This window comes from Hemicordylus capensis, chromosome 7 (genome assembly GCF_027244095.1).
Source record: "Hemicordylus capensis ecotype Gifberg chromosome 7, rHemCap1.1.pri, whole genome shotgun sequence".
Taxonomy (NCBI): Eukaryota; Metazoa; Chordata; class Lepidosauria; order Squamata; family Cordylidae; genus Hemicordylus; species Hemicordylus capensis.
In genome coordinates, this window is record NC_069663.1 from 24,125,726 (window position 1) to 24,142,997 (window position 17,272).

General features: G+C 40.7%; 1 protein-coding gene across 6 annotated transcripts; it reads right to left on the reverse strand.

Annotated features, from left to right (window-relative positions):
* Window positions 1-128: 128 nt before the first annotated feature.
* Window positions 129-16,975, reverse strand: PRDM9 (PR/SET domain 9). 6 transcript variants are annotated; one of them, XM_053268670.1, is made up of 10 exons: window positions 16,015-16,975; window positions 14,092-14,215; window positions 13,426-13,533; window positions 12,630-12,703; window positions 11,150-11,285; window positions 9,123-9,263; window positions 7,943-8,214; window positions 5,475-5,542; window positions 2,408-2,589; window positions 129-2,286 (listed from the first exon to the last, which is right to left on the reverse strand). In XM_053268670.1, the coding sequence occupies exons 1-10, from the start codon at window positions 16,519-16,521 to the stop codon at window positions 776-778; spliced, it is 3,123 nt and encodes a 1,040-aa protein (XP_053124645.1). In that variant the 5' UTR covers window positions 16,522-16,975; the 3' UTR covers window positions 129-775. The 6 variants fall into 6 exon arrangements, with proteins under 6 accessions (XP_053124645.1, XP_053124647.1, XP_053124648.1 ...); XM_053268672.1 differs by lacking the exon at window positions 16,015-16,975 and adding an exon at window positions 15,444-15,979; XM_053268673.1 differs by lacking the exon at window positions 14,092-14,215.
* Window positions 16,976-17,272: the final 297 nt, after the last annotated feature.

A 17,272-nucleotide genomic window follows, 5' to 3' on the forward strand; every position in this document is an offset into this window, starting at 1 on the left:
AGGCTGAGTCAACCTTGAGCCCCTGGTCAGGATGGAACTTGTAACCTTCTGGTTACAGGGCAGCAGTTTTACCACTGCGCCACCAGGGGCTCTGGTTATGAACCAAGGAAGAAGAAATGTTCTACTACTCACACTATAGAATACTTTATTTCACATGAGGATTTTAGCATTACAATTTATATATATATAATTCTCCTGGGTATTTACTGTGGGAACATTAATACAGAAGAACAATGAGCAGAACATTCCTTTAATGTTTTATTGTAAGCCATCTTAGACTATAAGAAGCCACCAAAGACTATAAGACTTTGTAAGAGGGGAATAGAAATGTTATAAATAAATCTATCAGGACAAATCCAAGCAAGTTGTTATATGTGTGAGCACTTTCCAGCTAAGTTTTGGAAGCTATTGTGTAGTTGAAAATAGGCCAACCACTATGTCACTTTCATAGGACAAGGATTTTAAAAGCCCTGTCTATTCAATAGGTTTTCATGGCAGACTACTGCCAGGGTTACCAGGTCTGTATTCAAGCCTCTACATGTATATTTAAGAGCTCCAAACAGGAAGATAATATGAACAGTGCTGCTGCTTCAGCCATAGCTATTGAACTTTCTTCCCCCCTTGTGTCATACCTGCCTAGATATCGGACTAAGAACAAGAGTCCTGATTACTAACAGTAGATGGGAAAGTGGATCAAACACAAACAGATCAGGGGAAATTTACAGCTACTTTGATGCCAAACCCCACAAGCTTCAGTACTGGAACTGACAATTCACTAATGTGGCTTCACACCTGTGTGTGTTCGCTTGTGACAGAGCAGGGTGGATGACTGACTGAAACTTTTCCCACACTTCCTACATGAACATGGCTTCTCGTCTGTGTGTGTTCGCTTGTGACGGAGCAGGGTTGATGACCAACTGAAGCTTTTCCCACACTCCCTACATGAATATGGCTTCTTGTCTGTGTGTGTTCGCTTGTGACGGAGCAGGGTTGATGACCAACTGAAGCTTTTCCCACACTCCCTACATGAATATGGCTTCTCGCCTGTGTGTGTTCGCTTGTGACGGAGCAGGTGCGATGACCAACTGAAGCTTTTCCCACACTCCCTACATGAATATGGCTTCTCGCCTGTGTGTGTTCGCTTGTGACGGAGCAGGTCTGATGATTGACTGAAGCTTTTCCCACACTCCCTACATGAATATGGCTTCTCGCCTGTGTGTGTTCGCTTGTGACGGAGCAGGTGCGATGACCAACTGAAGCTTTCCCCACAATCCCTACATGAATATGGCTTCTCGCCTGTGTGTGTTCGCTTGTGACGGAGCAGGTGCGATGACCAACTGAAGCTTTCCCCACAATCCCTACATGAATATGGCTTCTCGCCTGTGTGTGTTCGCTTGTGACAGAGCAGGGTTGATGACTGACTGAAGCTTTTCCCACACTCCCTACATGAATATGGCTTCTCGCCTGTGTGTGTTCGCTTGTGACGGAGCAGGTCTGATGACTGACTGAAGCTTTTCCCACACTCCCTACATGAATATGGCTTCTCGCCTGTGTGTGTTCGCTTGTGACGGAGCAGGTGCGATGACCAACTGAAGCTTTCCCCACACTCCCTACATGAATATGGCTTCTCGCCTGTGTGTGTTCGCTTGTGACGGAGCAGGTGCGATGACCAACTGAAGCTTTCCCCACAATCCCTACATGAATATGGCTTCTCGCCTGTGTGTGTTCGCTTGTGACGGAGCAGGTTTGATGATTGACTGAAGCTTTTCCCACACTCCCTACATGAATATGGCTTCTCGCCTGTGTGTGTTCGCTTGTGACGGAGCAGGTCTGATGATTGACTGAAGCTTTTCCCACACTCCCTACATGAATATGGCTTCTCACCTGTGTGTGTGTTTTGGTGCATTAGTGAAAACTGCCTTACTATTTTCTCACCTTCACTGAGCCAAGAGCACTTTTTTATGTTGCAAGCATAAAGATTTCTGCTCTCTGCCTCTTTGTTTATATATTTAAAATATTGTATTTCCTCGTCTTTGGTTTTCTTCACCCTACTGGGCAGGAGCTGATGTAGTGTAGTAGTACTGTAGGAAACATAGCTTGTGGCTTTCAATAAAGATCTCTCTCCCACTCCCTTTTGTAGTTCTTCATTCTGTATTCCATATTCAGGATGCTTCCACTTTATGTGACGACCAAGGTAATATTTGCAAACGAAAGCTAGATCACAGCAGGGACACGGATGATAGGTTCTGTCTTGCTTTTGAGTCAACTGTGAATTCTGCCTATGTACTATTTGCAAACAAATAATTATTATTTTCCAGCATGTATGGAAAAGTCTACATGACTGAAATTCATGTAGGACTCCTTAACTTAGATTTTTAAAAATAAAATTGATAATCTAATATCATACCTTTTAGCAATTTCCATCTAGATCCCCATTTGATGCCAAGCTCTTTTCCATATTCTTCTCCATACCAAACCAGAAGCTCAGAATGAAGGACAATTATCTTGCATGCTCTGTAGTAGATTTTCCCATGATACTGGAAGGCAACAAGGTTTTGTTCTTCTTCATTCCTGGCACAGTTCACATACCTGGAAGAGCATTGTTAAGAGTGTCACAGTATTCAGTTAGGGAAACTGGCAACCAGAAATGTTCCACTACAATTCGTGTGACAACTGTATTACTTTCTTTGATAATTCCCATTTTGAGATTACCATACTGCTGTAATTCTTTACATCTCTTGAACACTGGGGATGTATATCAACTAGCACTCTCTTGCCATAACATTTTGTAGCGTATTCCTTTTGCTCCTGTAATATCTTGGGATTGGAGATGTGGCCCTAAATGTCCACATGGGGGCAAACTACATATTCCATGTGAATAGTCCTCAAGAGCCAGCATGGTATAGTGGTTAGAGTGCTGGACTAGGACCGGGGAGACCCGAGTTCAAATCCCCATTCAGCCAAAGAACTAGCTGGGTGACTCTGGGCCAGTCACTTCTCTCTCAGCCTAACCTACTTCACAGGGTTGTTGTGAAAGAGAAACTCAAGTATGTAGTACACCGCTCTGGGCTCCTTGGAGGAAGAGTGGGATATAAATGTAAAAACAACAACAACAACAACAACAACAAAAAGCGGCTCTGGAAGGGGGTGATCATGGGCAAAGAAGCAGCAGGTGAGAGGATTTTCTCAGCTATTTCTCCACTTCAAGCTGCCAATCCAGCAACATACTCTCACACACTATTTAAAATCCGCATTTGTGAGGGCAAACAGCTACTTGAAATCCCATGGAGGGCAGGGAAACCACTTTGGAACATATAAGGCAGGCTAAGCTGTGATATCTGCTGAACTGCTCTAGTCTCCCTCATATGGTTCACAAAGCTTTGCCTTTTCAAAAACAGGTTTTGGAGATTATGTTTATTCATGTATGGACAGACAGTGAGAATCCTTAGCAAACTGTGGAATGGAATGCATTGTACAAGTTACTCTTGAAATATTAAGACTTTTAAAATATATGAGTACACACATCATACTGGTCTCTACCAGCTTTGAACTGGTAGACTATGAACTTACTCAAGGTGGGCCACTGCAAATCATAACCATGATCAGTTTTTGGAGAGGGAATGGGAGAAGATGGAGGTGGTGGTGGGAAATGGGTAATAGGGACCTCAGAAATTCCAATCACAGAACTCCCACCTCACATCTTGTTTGACCCTCAAGCTATGTGACTTCAAGGCTGAAGATGGGAAAAAGTTTTTAAGAGAGTCAAAAACTGCTTGAGAGTGATTGTGCTTCCAGAGAGTGGGGGGGGGGTATATAAACAGGATAAATAAATAAAGTAAATAATACTTATTTGCTCTGTCCCATTGTCACAATCCATTTTCTAGAGGCAAAATCAATACACACATTACAAGCAGCAATCCCATTTTCAGCACCTTTTAAAAATAAAACTATCACCCATCTTTGGGCAATTTTTTTTTGGGGGGGGGGTTATGATTATTTAGCAAAGCACCAAGGAAGCTACCACTCCGGTTACAGAGTGCAGAGTTTGGTTAATGTAGCTATTTAAGTAACACAAATGGAGATCACGGTAGAGTCTAAATTAAACAGGTTTATTAATGAAATACATTTGGGATAGGAAAGACCTATCCTATCTATCAGCTACATGATGAATAGGTAGGGAGAGAGAGATGTTTCCATCTTCTCTCTAGAAGGATAAGAAGAGGACTGACTCACTACAGAAAGTACCTGAGGAGACAAGGCAATGGCTATAGAGCAGAGGCAAGCAGGGACAGGTAAGGAGACCCTCACTAGCTACCTCTGCTCCCAATGCCCTTAGTGGTCATTAGGATGGTTGACGCAAAAGGTCGATGCACTGGAACTCCAACAAAAACAACATAGCTACTAGCTGGAGCCATTGGAAACCACATGCTTTGTTTTGCTGCAAGTTACAACCTAGTTATACAACCTAGTTGTATAAGGTGGGTTTGGAAAAGAGGAGTATCTGCTCCCCTTTTAGTTTTTGTGCTTTCCTATATAGGGCTCCAAAAGCCCACATCCCAAAAGATGGTTCTTTATGCATTTGGCTACAGTGATATAGAAGTCTGGATACCTGGTATTTCTTGCTTTCAATATTTTGTTAGAAATCTGTGGTCTTAAGTCAGTATTGCCTATTGCCAATACATGGAGATTTTCAACATATTAAAAGTGCAATTTGTGGGTAAATTTAATGTTTTGCTGCTAATGACAAAAACAATTCAATTAGTTTAGGACAGGTATACATTCAGTTGATGAATTCTAGAATAATACCTCTGTTAGATTTGTCCAGGATCTCCTTCACAATGTCACAAACAAAAACTTAACCAGTAGGGGAACTCATTTAAATGCCCCCCATGAAAATACACATCCCTTGGTCCCAATCAACCCAGCAATAATGTATAAATAAGAAGTCATCTTCTAGCTCTCTCCTGAGCAAGAAGTCCCTACCCCTTTGTATTCCATCCGTATTTTGTAGCTCCTATTGCCTAGTATGACACTCACATACAACTGTCTTGGACTGCCTTTATATATGTTAATCTCTAGCACACTGATGCCCTTTGAGCCAGGATTCTTTTTTTGAACTCTGATATGAACTCTGGTTCCAACTCTGCAAAGACTCAGAGCTTCCCTTGGGAAAGGCCCAGTTTCCTTTATACTATATATTTGGAAAACTATTGGCTACAATCAAACTTGTTTACTTGGAAGCCTCACTGCAATCAATGGGGCATATGTAAACAAAGTTGGGACTAGACTGACTATATTAGAGACATATATAAACAAAGTTGAGACTAGACTGACTATATTGTCTTAAAGTCAAGTAATTTGGGGTAGATAACTTTCAAATTGAATTTTAAGCCATTTTGTGCTTCTGGCCTTTCCAACTATATGACACTTTAAAAAAAACCCTCTTCTCATTTTTCTTGACTAAAGATCTTTACCTCATCCAGTTAGAATTATTTTCATCCTTTCCATCAATGTAAACATAGCAGTTTTGTCTCCTGGTAATCTGTAATTAAAGCAGACATGAATCATAGACATTGATGATGGAGAGGATTGCTGGTCTGGAGAGGAGAGTTGGTCTTGTGGTAGCAAGCATGACTTGTCCCCATAGCTAAGCAGGGTCTGCCATGGTTACATATGAATGGGAGACTTGCTATGTGATCACTGCAAGATATTCCCCTCAGGGGATGAAGCCACTCTGGGAAGAGCAGAAGGTTTCAAGTTCCCTCTCTGGCTTCTCCAAGATAGGACAAGATTTTTATAGGACAAGATTTTTTTAATTGAACCAACAAACTACCAAAGCATACAGTACGTTGCCAAATGGGCTGAGATAGATTCCTGCCTGCAACCTTGGAGAAGCCGCTGCCAGTCTGTGAAGACAATACTGAGCTAGATAGACCAATGGTCTGACTCAGTATATGGCAGGTTCCTATATTCCTATGATATAACAACAGCACAATATGCATAGAACACAATTCTTTAAAAGTATCAGTTCAGTGATGGTCCCGGGTCTAGTTCAGAGAAATGAAGGAAATCCACTGTAAATCATAGAATGATACAATATTAGATTTGGAAAAGACCTTGGTGGTCTTTTAATCAAGCCTCCTGCTCTGTGCCAGGAAACTGTTACATCATCCTTGACAGATAGTTGTCCAGTGGTCAGTGGAGACTATTCTAAAGTTGATTTTATCTATTTCTGACCTCATAAAATGTTGGTTAGAGAGCTTGCTTCAAGCTTAACTGGGAGTTAGCCCTACTAAACAAACCGGGTCTTACTTCTGAATCAACATGGATAGGATTAGGTTGCATGATTGAAATCCCTGTTCAGCAATGAAGCTCACTGAGTAACTTTGATAACTCACTGTGCCACTCGTTCTGGCCTACCTCACAGAATTGTTGCAAGGCTAAATTAACACTCTGAGCACTTTGGGAAAAGGGTGGGAAAAGGGTGGTATACATGATTTTTTTAGTTTGGTCGTCAACTATTGTGAATGGCAAATTGATGAGTCACTGGGTTTGTTGAAGAACCTTAATACTCCTTAAAGACTATGGCATATGAAATGTAACTTTGAGAGGTCTGTAATCTCATACTGCATGGGAGATGGCAATGTTAAATCCCTTCTGTATTCTACCAAAGAAAATCACATGGCTCTGTGGTTGCCTGGAGTCAACATTGACTTGATGGCACAACTTTACCTTCAACTGAGCCATCTAGATGCCCTTTCTTACTGTCTGGGTGTGGTTTAATTAGTGTGTGATATGCAGAGTGAGGTATCTTTCCATAAATTCGTTAGTGAACTTTGTTCCATTTCTGCTGAATGATGACCAGAGAAGCAGATCCTGAGGCATGGAAACCTGAGTAAGTGCTTCATCCCATGGGAGCTGAGGTGGAGTACTTACTCAGATTTCCATGCCTCAAAAGGATTTACTCTCTGATAGAAGAATGAATATTATAATAATCAAGGATTTTTTTTGATGGCTGATAATCTTTCTCTAGCTGTTGGAATGCAATAACCATCAGAATCTGAGACTCCTCAAAGAAAGGGACAGAGAGGGTTCTGCTTGCTTCCAGTATACTCTGGTAGTATATCTGTAAACAGGGGTGTAGCTATAATTGAACAAATGGGTTCAAAGAACCCAGGCTCCTTCAGCTCCTGCCCCTCCCCCCGCTCTACCCCTCCCTATTTTCTTCATTATCTCCCTCAATCTGAGGGGCCACTGGAGAGAGGGGTGAACACAGGCCCCCTCTCCCCTAGCTATACCCCTGCACACAATGCATAATCCACTTGTGGAATTCTCTGCCACAAGATATGGTGACAGCCAACAACCTGGATGGCTTTAAGAAGGGTTTGGATAACTTCATGGAGGAGAGGTCTATCAACGGCTACTAGTCAGAGGGCTGTGAGGCACCTCCAGCCTCAAAGGCAGGATGCCTCTGAGTACCATTTGCAGGGGAGTGACAAGAGGAGAGAGGGCATGCCCTCAACTCCTGCCTGTGGCTTCCAGATGCATCTTGTGGGGCACTGTGTGAAACAGGATGCTGGACTAGATGAGCCTTGGGCCTGATCCAGCAGGGCTGTTCTTATGTTCTTAGTGGTGTGACATGACCACATCTGGAATACTATGTGCAGTTCTATTCTCATTCCATCTAAAAAAGGATATAGTAACATTGGGAAAGGAGCAGAAAATGGGCAAGCACTATGATCAAGGGCTGGAGCACCTTAAAACAAGATAATATAAGAGCAGCCTTGCTGGATCAGACCCAAGGCCTATCTAATTCAGCATCCAGAAAAAAAACACTAAGCAAAGTCATATGAGTATTTGATAGAAATGAGGTTAAGTCATCCAGTGAGGTAGAACTTGCATGAAGAAATTATAGAATAGGAGCACTGTTAGTAAATCATACCAGCCACGAATAGCCACTATTAGCTGCTTCCTCTTCCTCTGTCATTCTCCCTTCATAGGGCCCAAAATGAATTCCTGCAGGCAGAATTTCTCCATCATTCCAGACACCAAGACCAGCTTTGGGGATACTTGAAGGACCAATTCTCAAACCCAAAGGTAATGTGAGGGTGGCTCTCTTTTCCAGTCCTATTTCTGCTATTGAATCTTTGATGAAAACTGGGGGACCATGAACTGTACACTCATCAGTAAAGAATATGAGACAATACTCACAAACTAGGAAATGAAAAAAGAGAGAATTGAGTACTGAGACATGGTGCAGCAAAAATGTCCTCTCTTCATCTCTGAGTTTATACTTTTCTCAAACATTCAGTTACAGATTACAGTATATACAGATATTTGAATTTGTAAAACTTGTGATATTGTGTAAGCTATATACATTAAAACCTCAGAGATAATTCATATCTGCTGTCTGTGAGATTTGTTCTACTTCTAAAGCATGAGCTGTTACTACTTGTCAGAAATAGATGAATGAACCGGATAGATCAAAAATATGGACCTGTGGCTCTCCTTATATACACTTATTTATATTTCTCTCTCTCATTGCATCTCAAAGACTTGAAGTAGGTTTCCATGTAAGCCGCTTTGGAAACCTTGGTTAAAATGTTGTATATAAAATGCAATTTATAGTAGTAGTAGTAGCAGCAGCAGCAGGTGATATTTCAACAATTAAAAACACCCTAAGTTTTGCAGTGGGGAAATGCTTGACTAACAAGCAGAAGGTTGCTGGTTCGAATCCCCACTGGTACTACATCAGGCAGCAGCAATACAGGAAGATGCTGAAAGGCATCATCTCATACTCTGCAGGAGGAGGCAATGGAAAACCCCTCCTGTATTCTACCAAAGAAAACCACAGGGCTCTGTGGGTGCCAGGAGTCAAAATCGACCTGACAGCACATTTTACCTTTACTTTAAAAGTTTCTCAGCAACTAAGTTGCAATTTCATTCTCATGACAGGTTGGGAAAAAAGCAATTTAATCTGCAAAATTAATAGTAATCTCATCACAGCTGATAGAATCAGATATAAGTTTTACAACTTCTAGCTATAGCAAGCACCATTTATAAACATCATTGAACAACATAGGAGATAAGACTGGAAAATGCTGTTATAAGGTGTCACTTACACAAGTAATCATCATCATTAGGTTCATTTATTTCCATATATGTTTTTCTCTCTCTCTTCCGCAAACTGTATGGGCTAACTTGTTTGTTTTGTTCTCTTTTCCCATGATCTTTTTTTCCCTGAACAACTTGCCTCGGGAAGTCTGAAGATCAGAGCACAAAGGATAACTTTTGTAATGCATAAAGTCATGGAAAGCACTGGATGTCGAACTTTAGTGGCAGGGTACAAATAGCTGATGACATCAAAATATACTAAGAATATCTGGTACTAGTAAATGTCCTGGAGCAGAGAGAAGAGGTAGTGTTGAAGCATCTGAGATCATTAACTGGATTTAAAAAAAAAAAGAATATTGGCACTAGGATTGTTATCAAATACTGCATGTCTGAGGTTTAAGATATCCCCTGACTATTTTCCTTTTCTTAGGATGGCTTCACACAGTATATAACAAACAGTTACTACATGTACACTGATGTTACACCAGTGTTTCCTGCAGCAAATACATTGTGTAGACAGCATACGGTACATGTATTTTAAAATACCTATTAACACTCAGTTGAGTGTATTGGTCCAATCAGCATTCATAGAAAAGTGTACATGGATGTTTAAAGACGCAGCTTTGTTGTGGAAAACCTGGTGTAACAGGTATTTGTATGGTGTAACATTAGCAATTTTGTTCACCATATAAAGTGTGATGCTGCCCTGCCGTCATTAAAACAAGAAAATGGCAAGCCTGGGTATTTTTTCCCCTTCTATCCACAAAAGCCCATAATGACCCATCCTTCACCCTTTTCAAGGTGAAAATTGAGACAGATAGAATCCCCAAATTTTGGGAAGCACAAGGAAGAGTTATTACTGTAGCCTAATTTTTGTTACATTCACATTACAAATTTCACCATAGTTGCACTTAATGGATTTGTGGGGAAGTAGCATTCTCAACTCTAGAACTCATCCAGAAGTTCTCGCTATAGAAATGACAAGGACATTAATTACATTAGGCAATGGTTATTGCGAACTGGCCAAAAGATATTGATACGGCATTCAGAAAGACAAGTATCTGTCAGAATATTCAGCAGAACAAGACATTTATTATAGAGGTGTTTCCATGAATATTAATAAAGTCAATACATAATACATAATCATGCCTTCATGCTTCATGGTCAGTATGTGGCATAACTTTGTCAGTGGAGTGTCTGCCTATGGTCTGTGGAAGCTATTGCACCCAAACATGGCACAGAATGGTACTTATCCTTTTCACTTATGAGTCTTATTTTGTGATTGCAATGCTGTGCCAGGGATACTTCAATATAATACTTACTATTACATCTTTTCCCTTCTGTGCCCATTTTCCTCCCACATAGACCTCATTCAAGGCCTTTCACCTTGTATTTGAGTTGGTGGATTTGTATCACCTTGCCACTTTCCAGACTAGACCCTACAACGGGGTCAGGATGAATCTCAGAAGTGTGCTTCCACACTTCCTGTGTCATGACACCACATTCCCTAAGCAGACAACAGGGTGCTGTTCACATTTCCAATGCTTTGTTGAGAATTTAATCACTGCTATATATAGCAAGGAAGTCATATATCCGGTGTGAAAAAGTTGCTGTTTTTTCAGGTTGTTAGTTGCTGCAAGACTGCTCCCCCTGAAGTTTACGGCCCAAATGTGACTTGCCCAAAAGGAGGCATTTTGCTGCTAATGAGCAGCTAGTCTGGAAAGCATGAGCAGCTGCATCAGTACAAGATCCCAGACATTTTGCTGCAGTGGTTCTATGACAAGGACAATTTCCAACATTGCATTGATTCCTACATCCAATTCTAGCTATGTTTTTTGCTTTGTATGCTAGACTATAGGATCAGACCACCAGAAAGAGTTTCATTCCTAGTCTTGCAAAGTTTCACTTAAGTACAAGGGATTTTATCAACCATTGTAAAGGTCACAAGAGCTCTAAAGGCTAAGGAGCAGAATGCCTTTTGAGTTGCTATGAAAATAAACAGTAGATACTAGTAATATAAATAGTCAGCATTTACCAGTTTTGTATTCTGCTGCAAGGTCAGTAGTATGGACAGATGTGCCTGTACACATATTTTTGCCAGTTTTCTTGACATCATCTTGATTTGGGGGGATAGGTTCCTTAGTGCTTTTCTCTGGCTTTATCTGTTTATTCTGTAACAAAAGTTATTTTCTATTACCTCGATGTATTAACCAAACCTGAGATAGGAAAATGACAAGGAATGTAGCTAGAAGAAGGGGCTTGTAGTCAGGTGTTTACAGAATGAGATAAGTTTTCATATTTACTTTGATCTTCTCACATATTTCCATAGGCAGTAATAGTTTAGATAAAATTGCCTCTTGGTACATTCAGCTGTAGACCATCTTAAGTGGCGCAGTAGGGAAATGCTTGACGAACAAGCAGAAAGTTGCTGGTTCGAATCCCCACTGTTATGTTTCCCAGACTATGGGAAAACACCTATATCGGGCAGCAGCAATATAGGAAGATGCTGAAAGGTATCATCTCATACTGTGCAGGAGGAGGCAACAGTAAACCCCTCCTGTATTCTACCAAAGAAAACCACAGGTCTCCGTGAGTGCCAGGAGTCGAAATCAACTTGATGGCACACTTTACCTTTACTTTACATTCAGCTACGAGACTGTCTCCAGCCATGCTCAATTCCTAATTTTTTTCAAGAATGTCACTGTAAGCTGTTTGTCCATAAGATACAGGGTATACGAAATAGACATGAAAATAATTGTGAATCTGTGGCTGTGGCTGATATCCAGATTAATGTTGTGCTAGCATAAATAAACACATTACACACACACACACACACACACATATACATAGAGAGCGCAAGAAGGAATAAAAAGCTGAATTAAATGAAGTATTTAGGAGGAAAAGGTAAATGGATAACAGCTAAGAGTAAAATTTTAAAGACAGAGATTTTAAGGCTGCCTGGAACTATGAGGACAGAAAGAACTGGAGCGGAGTTATTTCCCTCAGGCTCAAGTAGGCGTGTTTCTCTACTTTAACAAATCAAAACTGTCCTGCCTTGTAGCTTGTGAGGGGCATAACCCATGCAGATGTCCTTGATCCCAGCAAAAGAGAATTGGGAGCGCACACACCTCCCAAACCTGGGTAAGAACAGTTTTTGATTGTGTAGACCTCACAGAGTTTTTGGGGTAGTCACAGCATATATATATATATATATGAATGAACAAAGGTAATGTCATAATCAACATTTTCTACGTGTTCATTCTTAGGAGAAGAAACATCAGCTTTTAAGAATCAGGTCATCTGTTTCACCCCATCACAAGAAGCATATTTTTTCTGTAAATTTATGAGCTTTCAAACAGCACAACTTCTAGGCACTAACCAGCTTCTGAACTAACAAAGGGGGAGGCAAGTGTAATTATTTCTAATTCTAATTGTCTGCTTCTCATGTTTGCCATGATAAACAATTAGAATTAGAAATAATTACAGATCACTGGCAAATGTATGGACAATCTTACTTGTTCAAGGTTCTGCCTTTTCTTCTTTCCTTCTTTCAAGTTGCTCGGATTACATGTTGGCCTAAAAGATTTTACTGGAGTAAAAAGAAACAAACTACTTCAGATAATAATATATATCACTTACCAGGAACATAAACACACTTACAATATTTACAGAAACCAAGGAAGTAAAGATCTATTCAAATTGGATATACACTCAGACATTGGTACTAGTATAAATCAGTCATTTGGAGAAAGATACATTTTTATTGTTGCAAACTCAAAGAGCTTTTAAAATACAGCAAAAGGACAAAGTTGTATTTCACACAAATGCATGCAACAAAGCACCAATGTTTACTACATTGATAGTAAACAGGAAAGGAGATATGTGTGAGAAAATAAGTAGGAATAGGGGGTGATTAAGATTTCCACCCAGCCCTTTCCCCAAGGAGGCTCCAAATGTGTGAACATGAGAAAAAGTGTCTCAAACAAGGCTCTCATTAAATGTACCCCATAGTCCAAGCTTAAATAATATACTATCGTATTTCTATTGTCTGTCTGTTGTAACACATAGCCTAGGTAGACTTTGCAAACCCAAATGAAACACTGTAACTTATTTTACTATCCTTCTATAACTATTTAACAAAACAAGAAGTTATTCAGGTCTCAGTTAAGCAGCTACAATTAAAGATACAAATTAGCAATACCTATTAAAAGTATTTGTATAAAGCAGGAAGATTCAGAGGCTTTCAGATAAGTGCCCAATATGATTATGTCTTATTAAACCAAATAACCTCTATTTTAGTAATTAATTTACCTAAAGATTTTGGTGTCCATTCTTCATCTGACTCAGAGGACTCATTCCTTTTAAAATTTGGAGGGTGACGTGCATAATACATAAATGCTGGTTTAGGAACAGGAAAACCTAATAAAAATATCCGTGATAAGGGATTATAAAATACAGTAAGTCATCTGGCTCTGCCTTATTGCCGAGTACTTCCAGAAAACTATCTCTGTTCAAACTGATGCCAGTACAAGATACAATCACCAGCACTGTGGTGTCATGTTTGAGTGATAACTCTGCCCAGTCTAAGGAACATCAGATCATCTGTAGTAGAGTACATTTAGCTACGCTACAAGTGTTTGTAAAGTCCACTACTGAAAGAGCAAACTGGAATTCCACCAATTGACTGCAATTCAAAATACTGAAAAACACCTTAGGGTTTAATAACATTTACAGAACAATTACAATATGCAAAGGGTTTTGTTTTCTTTAAGGAATATAATGAATAGGAAGGTGCACAAACCAAGATGTATACATATTTATTACAATAACAACTTGAAACATGGTATGTTTCAGCATCTAATAAACTACCGACACAAACATTTGGATGTATGCTATCTCAGTTTGAAAATATTATTGATAATATTTTGATTGGATTATTTACTTTTTCCTCCCTCCATTCCCAATAATTCCTCTCACCTAATTGAGTCATAAAGTCAAAGTTCTGTTTCATGTTCTTATAGCGTATTTTCTCCCATTCTCCCATTTCAGCCCATTGTTCTTTAGGGAAGTAAATTGATAGCCCCTTAAAAGGATCTTCAGCCTAATCCATTGAAAATGAGAGGGAACAGACACATGATGTGTTTAAATTTCCTGTTAAGAAAGGAATCTCTTGTAACAAACTTTAATTAATTAATTAATTAATGCATGTTAATAGCATGTTTAAATCTGCATATCAGCTAATCAGTGGGGCTGACAACAATGCAAGATTCTCTGGGATGTAAGACCTGCTCCCATGTCCCTGAACCAGATTTACTTTATTTTTTTTAAACAGAACTCTGGCTTTTCTGTCCAGTCTGTCTCCTGATATTTTGAAGTCAGGAGTGTGTAACCTAAACACTATACCTTCCTTTAGTAACATGCAATTGAAGGTGAGAGTCCAGTTGAAAATTTTGTCTTTTCAGTCTAATACTGAAGAGGTTTGTTTCTTGTTATTTGGCTCTGGAATATTATTGCAAAAAGGAATACTATATTCTATATTCCAGCTCTCCATATTAATAAAAGATAAAATATTGAAAATATTTCCTTCTAACAATGATTTTTGTTTTTAGAATTATAAATTCTATTACACAAATTGACCACATTCTTCCACTATTCCCTTAAAATAATCTATGCTGAAGTTTCATCTGGTTTTGGAGTGATAAATTCATTAAATTTGAATAAATTGATCCATCACAGAAATCAAATGATCAATAAAAGCTTTAAAATTGTTAACATCTCTAATTATTACATAATTAATAAACTGCCAAGTTATAACATAGGTGGTATGTAAATGTACTAAATAAATAGATGAATTATTTTAATGGTGTGTATTCCTGCAGTTTTCTGGAAGAGAATTTTTTTAATGGCCTTTCCTTTACCAATTGTTGTTTTGATTATGAAATTGTAAATTACTGTATATTACTGTATACTATCTAAAAACTTTCCCTTTCCTGTGGGATCCTCAAAGTTCACCTTCATTGAGGCTTCACAATATGGAAATATTTCAATGAAGCAATTAACTAATTAAATGTTAGACATCAGTTACTAGATTACTATCCTGAGCTCCTGGATTACTTTATCCTGGACCATCACATAAGTAATAATTTGTAATTACAAAATTAATCCCATGAATGTTTCCACATGGAAGAATGGAGTGGGTTAAGTTAAAAACAAAGTTGGGACACTTGAAATGCTTAAGAAGCAGAGTAGAACTGGGCAGATCTCTGCTTGTCCAGCTGGCAGACCAGAGATTAGCAGTTTCAGTGCAAAGTGACAGTTCAAATACTCACAAGTGCATGAAACTCCTACACTGCTTGGTACCACTTTTTGTCAGTCATCTGAACAACCCACAAGTGTCCTGTCAAGGCAGTATGCTCCCCCTCCGCTGCCATACAGCCAGGTTTCTCAGCTTTAAATTTCCCTCCCCTCTTTCCTCTTAAGTACTCTCCCTTAATGTCTTAAGTTAATGAAATGTCCCAACCATTTCTTATGGGTCCCTTCGTGATTGGGAGGAGAGCTGGTCTTGTGGCAGCATGCATGAATCGTCCCTTTTTCTAAGCAGGGTTCAACCTCATTTACATTTTGATGGGAGACATGTGTGAGCACTGTAATATATTCCCCTTATGGATGGGGCCGCTCTGGGAAGAGCATCTGCATGCTTGCATGCAGAAGGTTCCAAGTTTCCTCCCTGGCATCTCCAAGACAGGGCTGAGAGAGATTTCTGCCTGTCACCTTGGAGAAACTGCTGCCAGTCTGTGTAACCACTACTGAGTTAGATGGACCAATGGTCTGACTCAGTATATCACAGCTTTCTATGTCTCTAGGACTCGAGGAGGGGTTTGCTAACTCTGTGTTCCTCACCTTGGGTTTCTGTCCTCTTTTCTTGTTTGCCTGCTTTCCCCCCTTCTCGGTGGAACCCCTGCCTCTGGTACCTGACACTGTCCCACCTGCCTCAATGCCTTTTGTAAGAGAAAGATTAGAAGGATGTGCCACACTGGCTTCATCTTTCAAAAGCTTTTTTCTTAGCTCACTTGGGACAGTTTTCACTACCATTCCCCCCCTAGGTTTTCCACAATCAGCTTCAGTTGCCATCCACCCTTGAGCTGCCCTTCTGACTGAGGTCTCTCCCTTCAGCCCTTGGACCTCATCTCTGTTTGAGACATCTTGTCCCAAACCCTCTGGCTCAGCCTCAGTTGGCAACTCTCCTCCTCCTAGCCCCTGAACTCCTTGCCCAGTGGCCATCTCCTCCTCCCCCCATACTCCTGGGGGGGCTTCAGCCACAGTTGGCAACTCCCCCCTCAACCCCTGAGCTTCTGCCCCAGTGGGCATCTCCTCCCATTCTCCCTGGGTGTCTGTCCCAGCAGGCATCTCCTCCCCAGACCCCTGAGCTTCAGCCCCAGTTGGTAGGTTTCTTCTCAGTTCCTAATTCTCAACCCCAATTTAATCTGACTCTTGAATCGTAGTCCCTTCTGTAAATAAATAATTTGGGGCTGATTATTTTGTGTACAACGCTGTAATGGGATGGATGGAGTGCCCTGCAGTACATGCAGAGAGTCCTTAAGTCCCTCAAGCCCTTAAGTCCCTCAAACTCCAGTCACTCTCCAGCTAGTTTGTCGCCCCTTCAGTCCACTTTTGAGCCGTCTAGCCCAAACTGGAGATTTCCTCTTTCTGCTTTGGGAAAGATTCTGCCCTTGTTTAGTGGTTTAAGCTTTCCCTCCCTGCCCCACACTCCATGAGGAAACCCACTCTGGGCGAATCCCCTCAGGGCCGCCGCCCACCCCGCTCCCAGCCAGCCTCTCTCCCCTGCTGCCCCCTCATCACCAGACCACACCACCCCCAGCCTTTCCCTCAGGCAGCGCCCGCCAAAACCACGCAGCCAATCAGCGAGAGGCACTAGCAGATTGTGGCCAATGATCGAGCAGCGCGGGAAATGGAGCAAAGCTGATCTCGCTCCGGGCTGCTGCGGTTGCGGTTATTACCTCAGCTCTTGATAAAGGGGGGCAAGGACTGTAGCTGCTGCTGCTGACTCTACGCTCTCTTAGGGGGCTAATCCAGCATGAGGCGAACATCTTCCCACCACTAGACGGGGGAAACATGGATGTTGTTGACCACAATGGGT

Excerpts from the sequence above, each read along its gene's own strand:
- PRDM9 (XM_053268670.1), bottom strand. The coding sequence starts at position 16,521 with ATGCCTGCTGGGACAGACACCCAGGGAGAATGGGAGGAGATGCCCACT. Across the intron at positions 11,286-12,629 it reads AAAGGCAGAACCTTGAACAA|AATAAACAGATAAAGCCAGA; the intron begins GTAAGATTGTCC and ends CTTTTGTTACAG. Across the intron at positions 9,264-11,149 it reads TGCAGCAGAATACAAAACTG|ACTTCCCGAGGCAAGTTGTT; the intron begins GTAAATGCTGAC and ends TCTGATCTTCAG.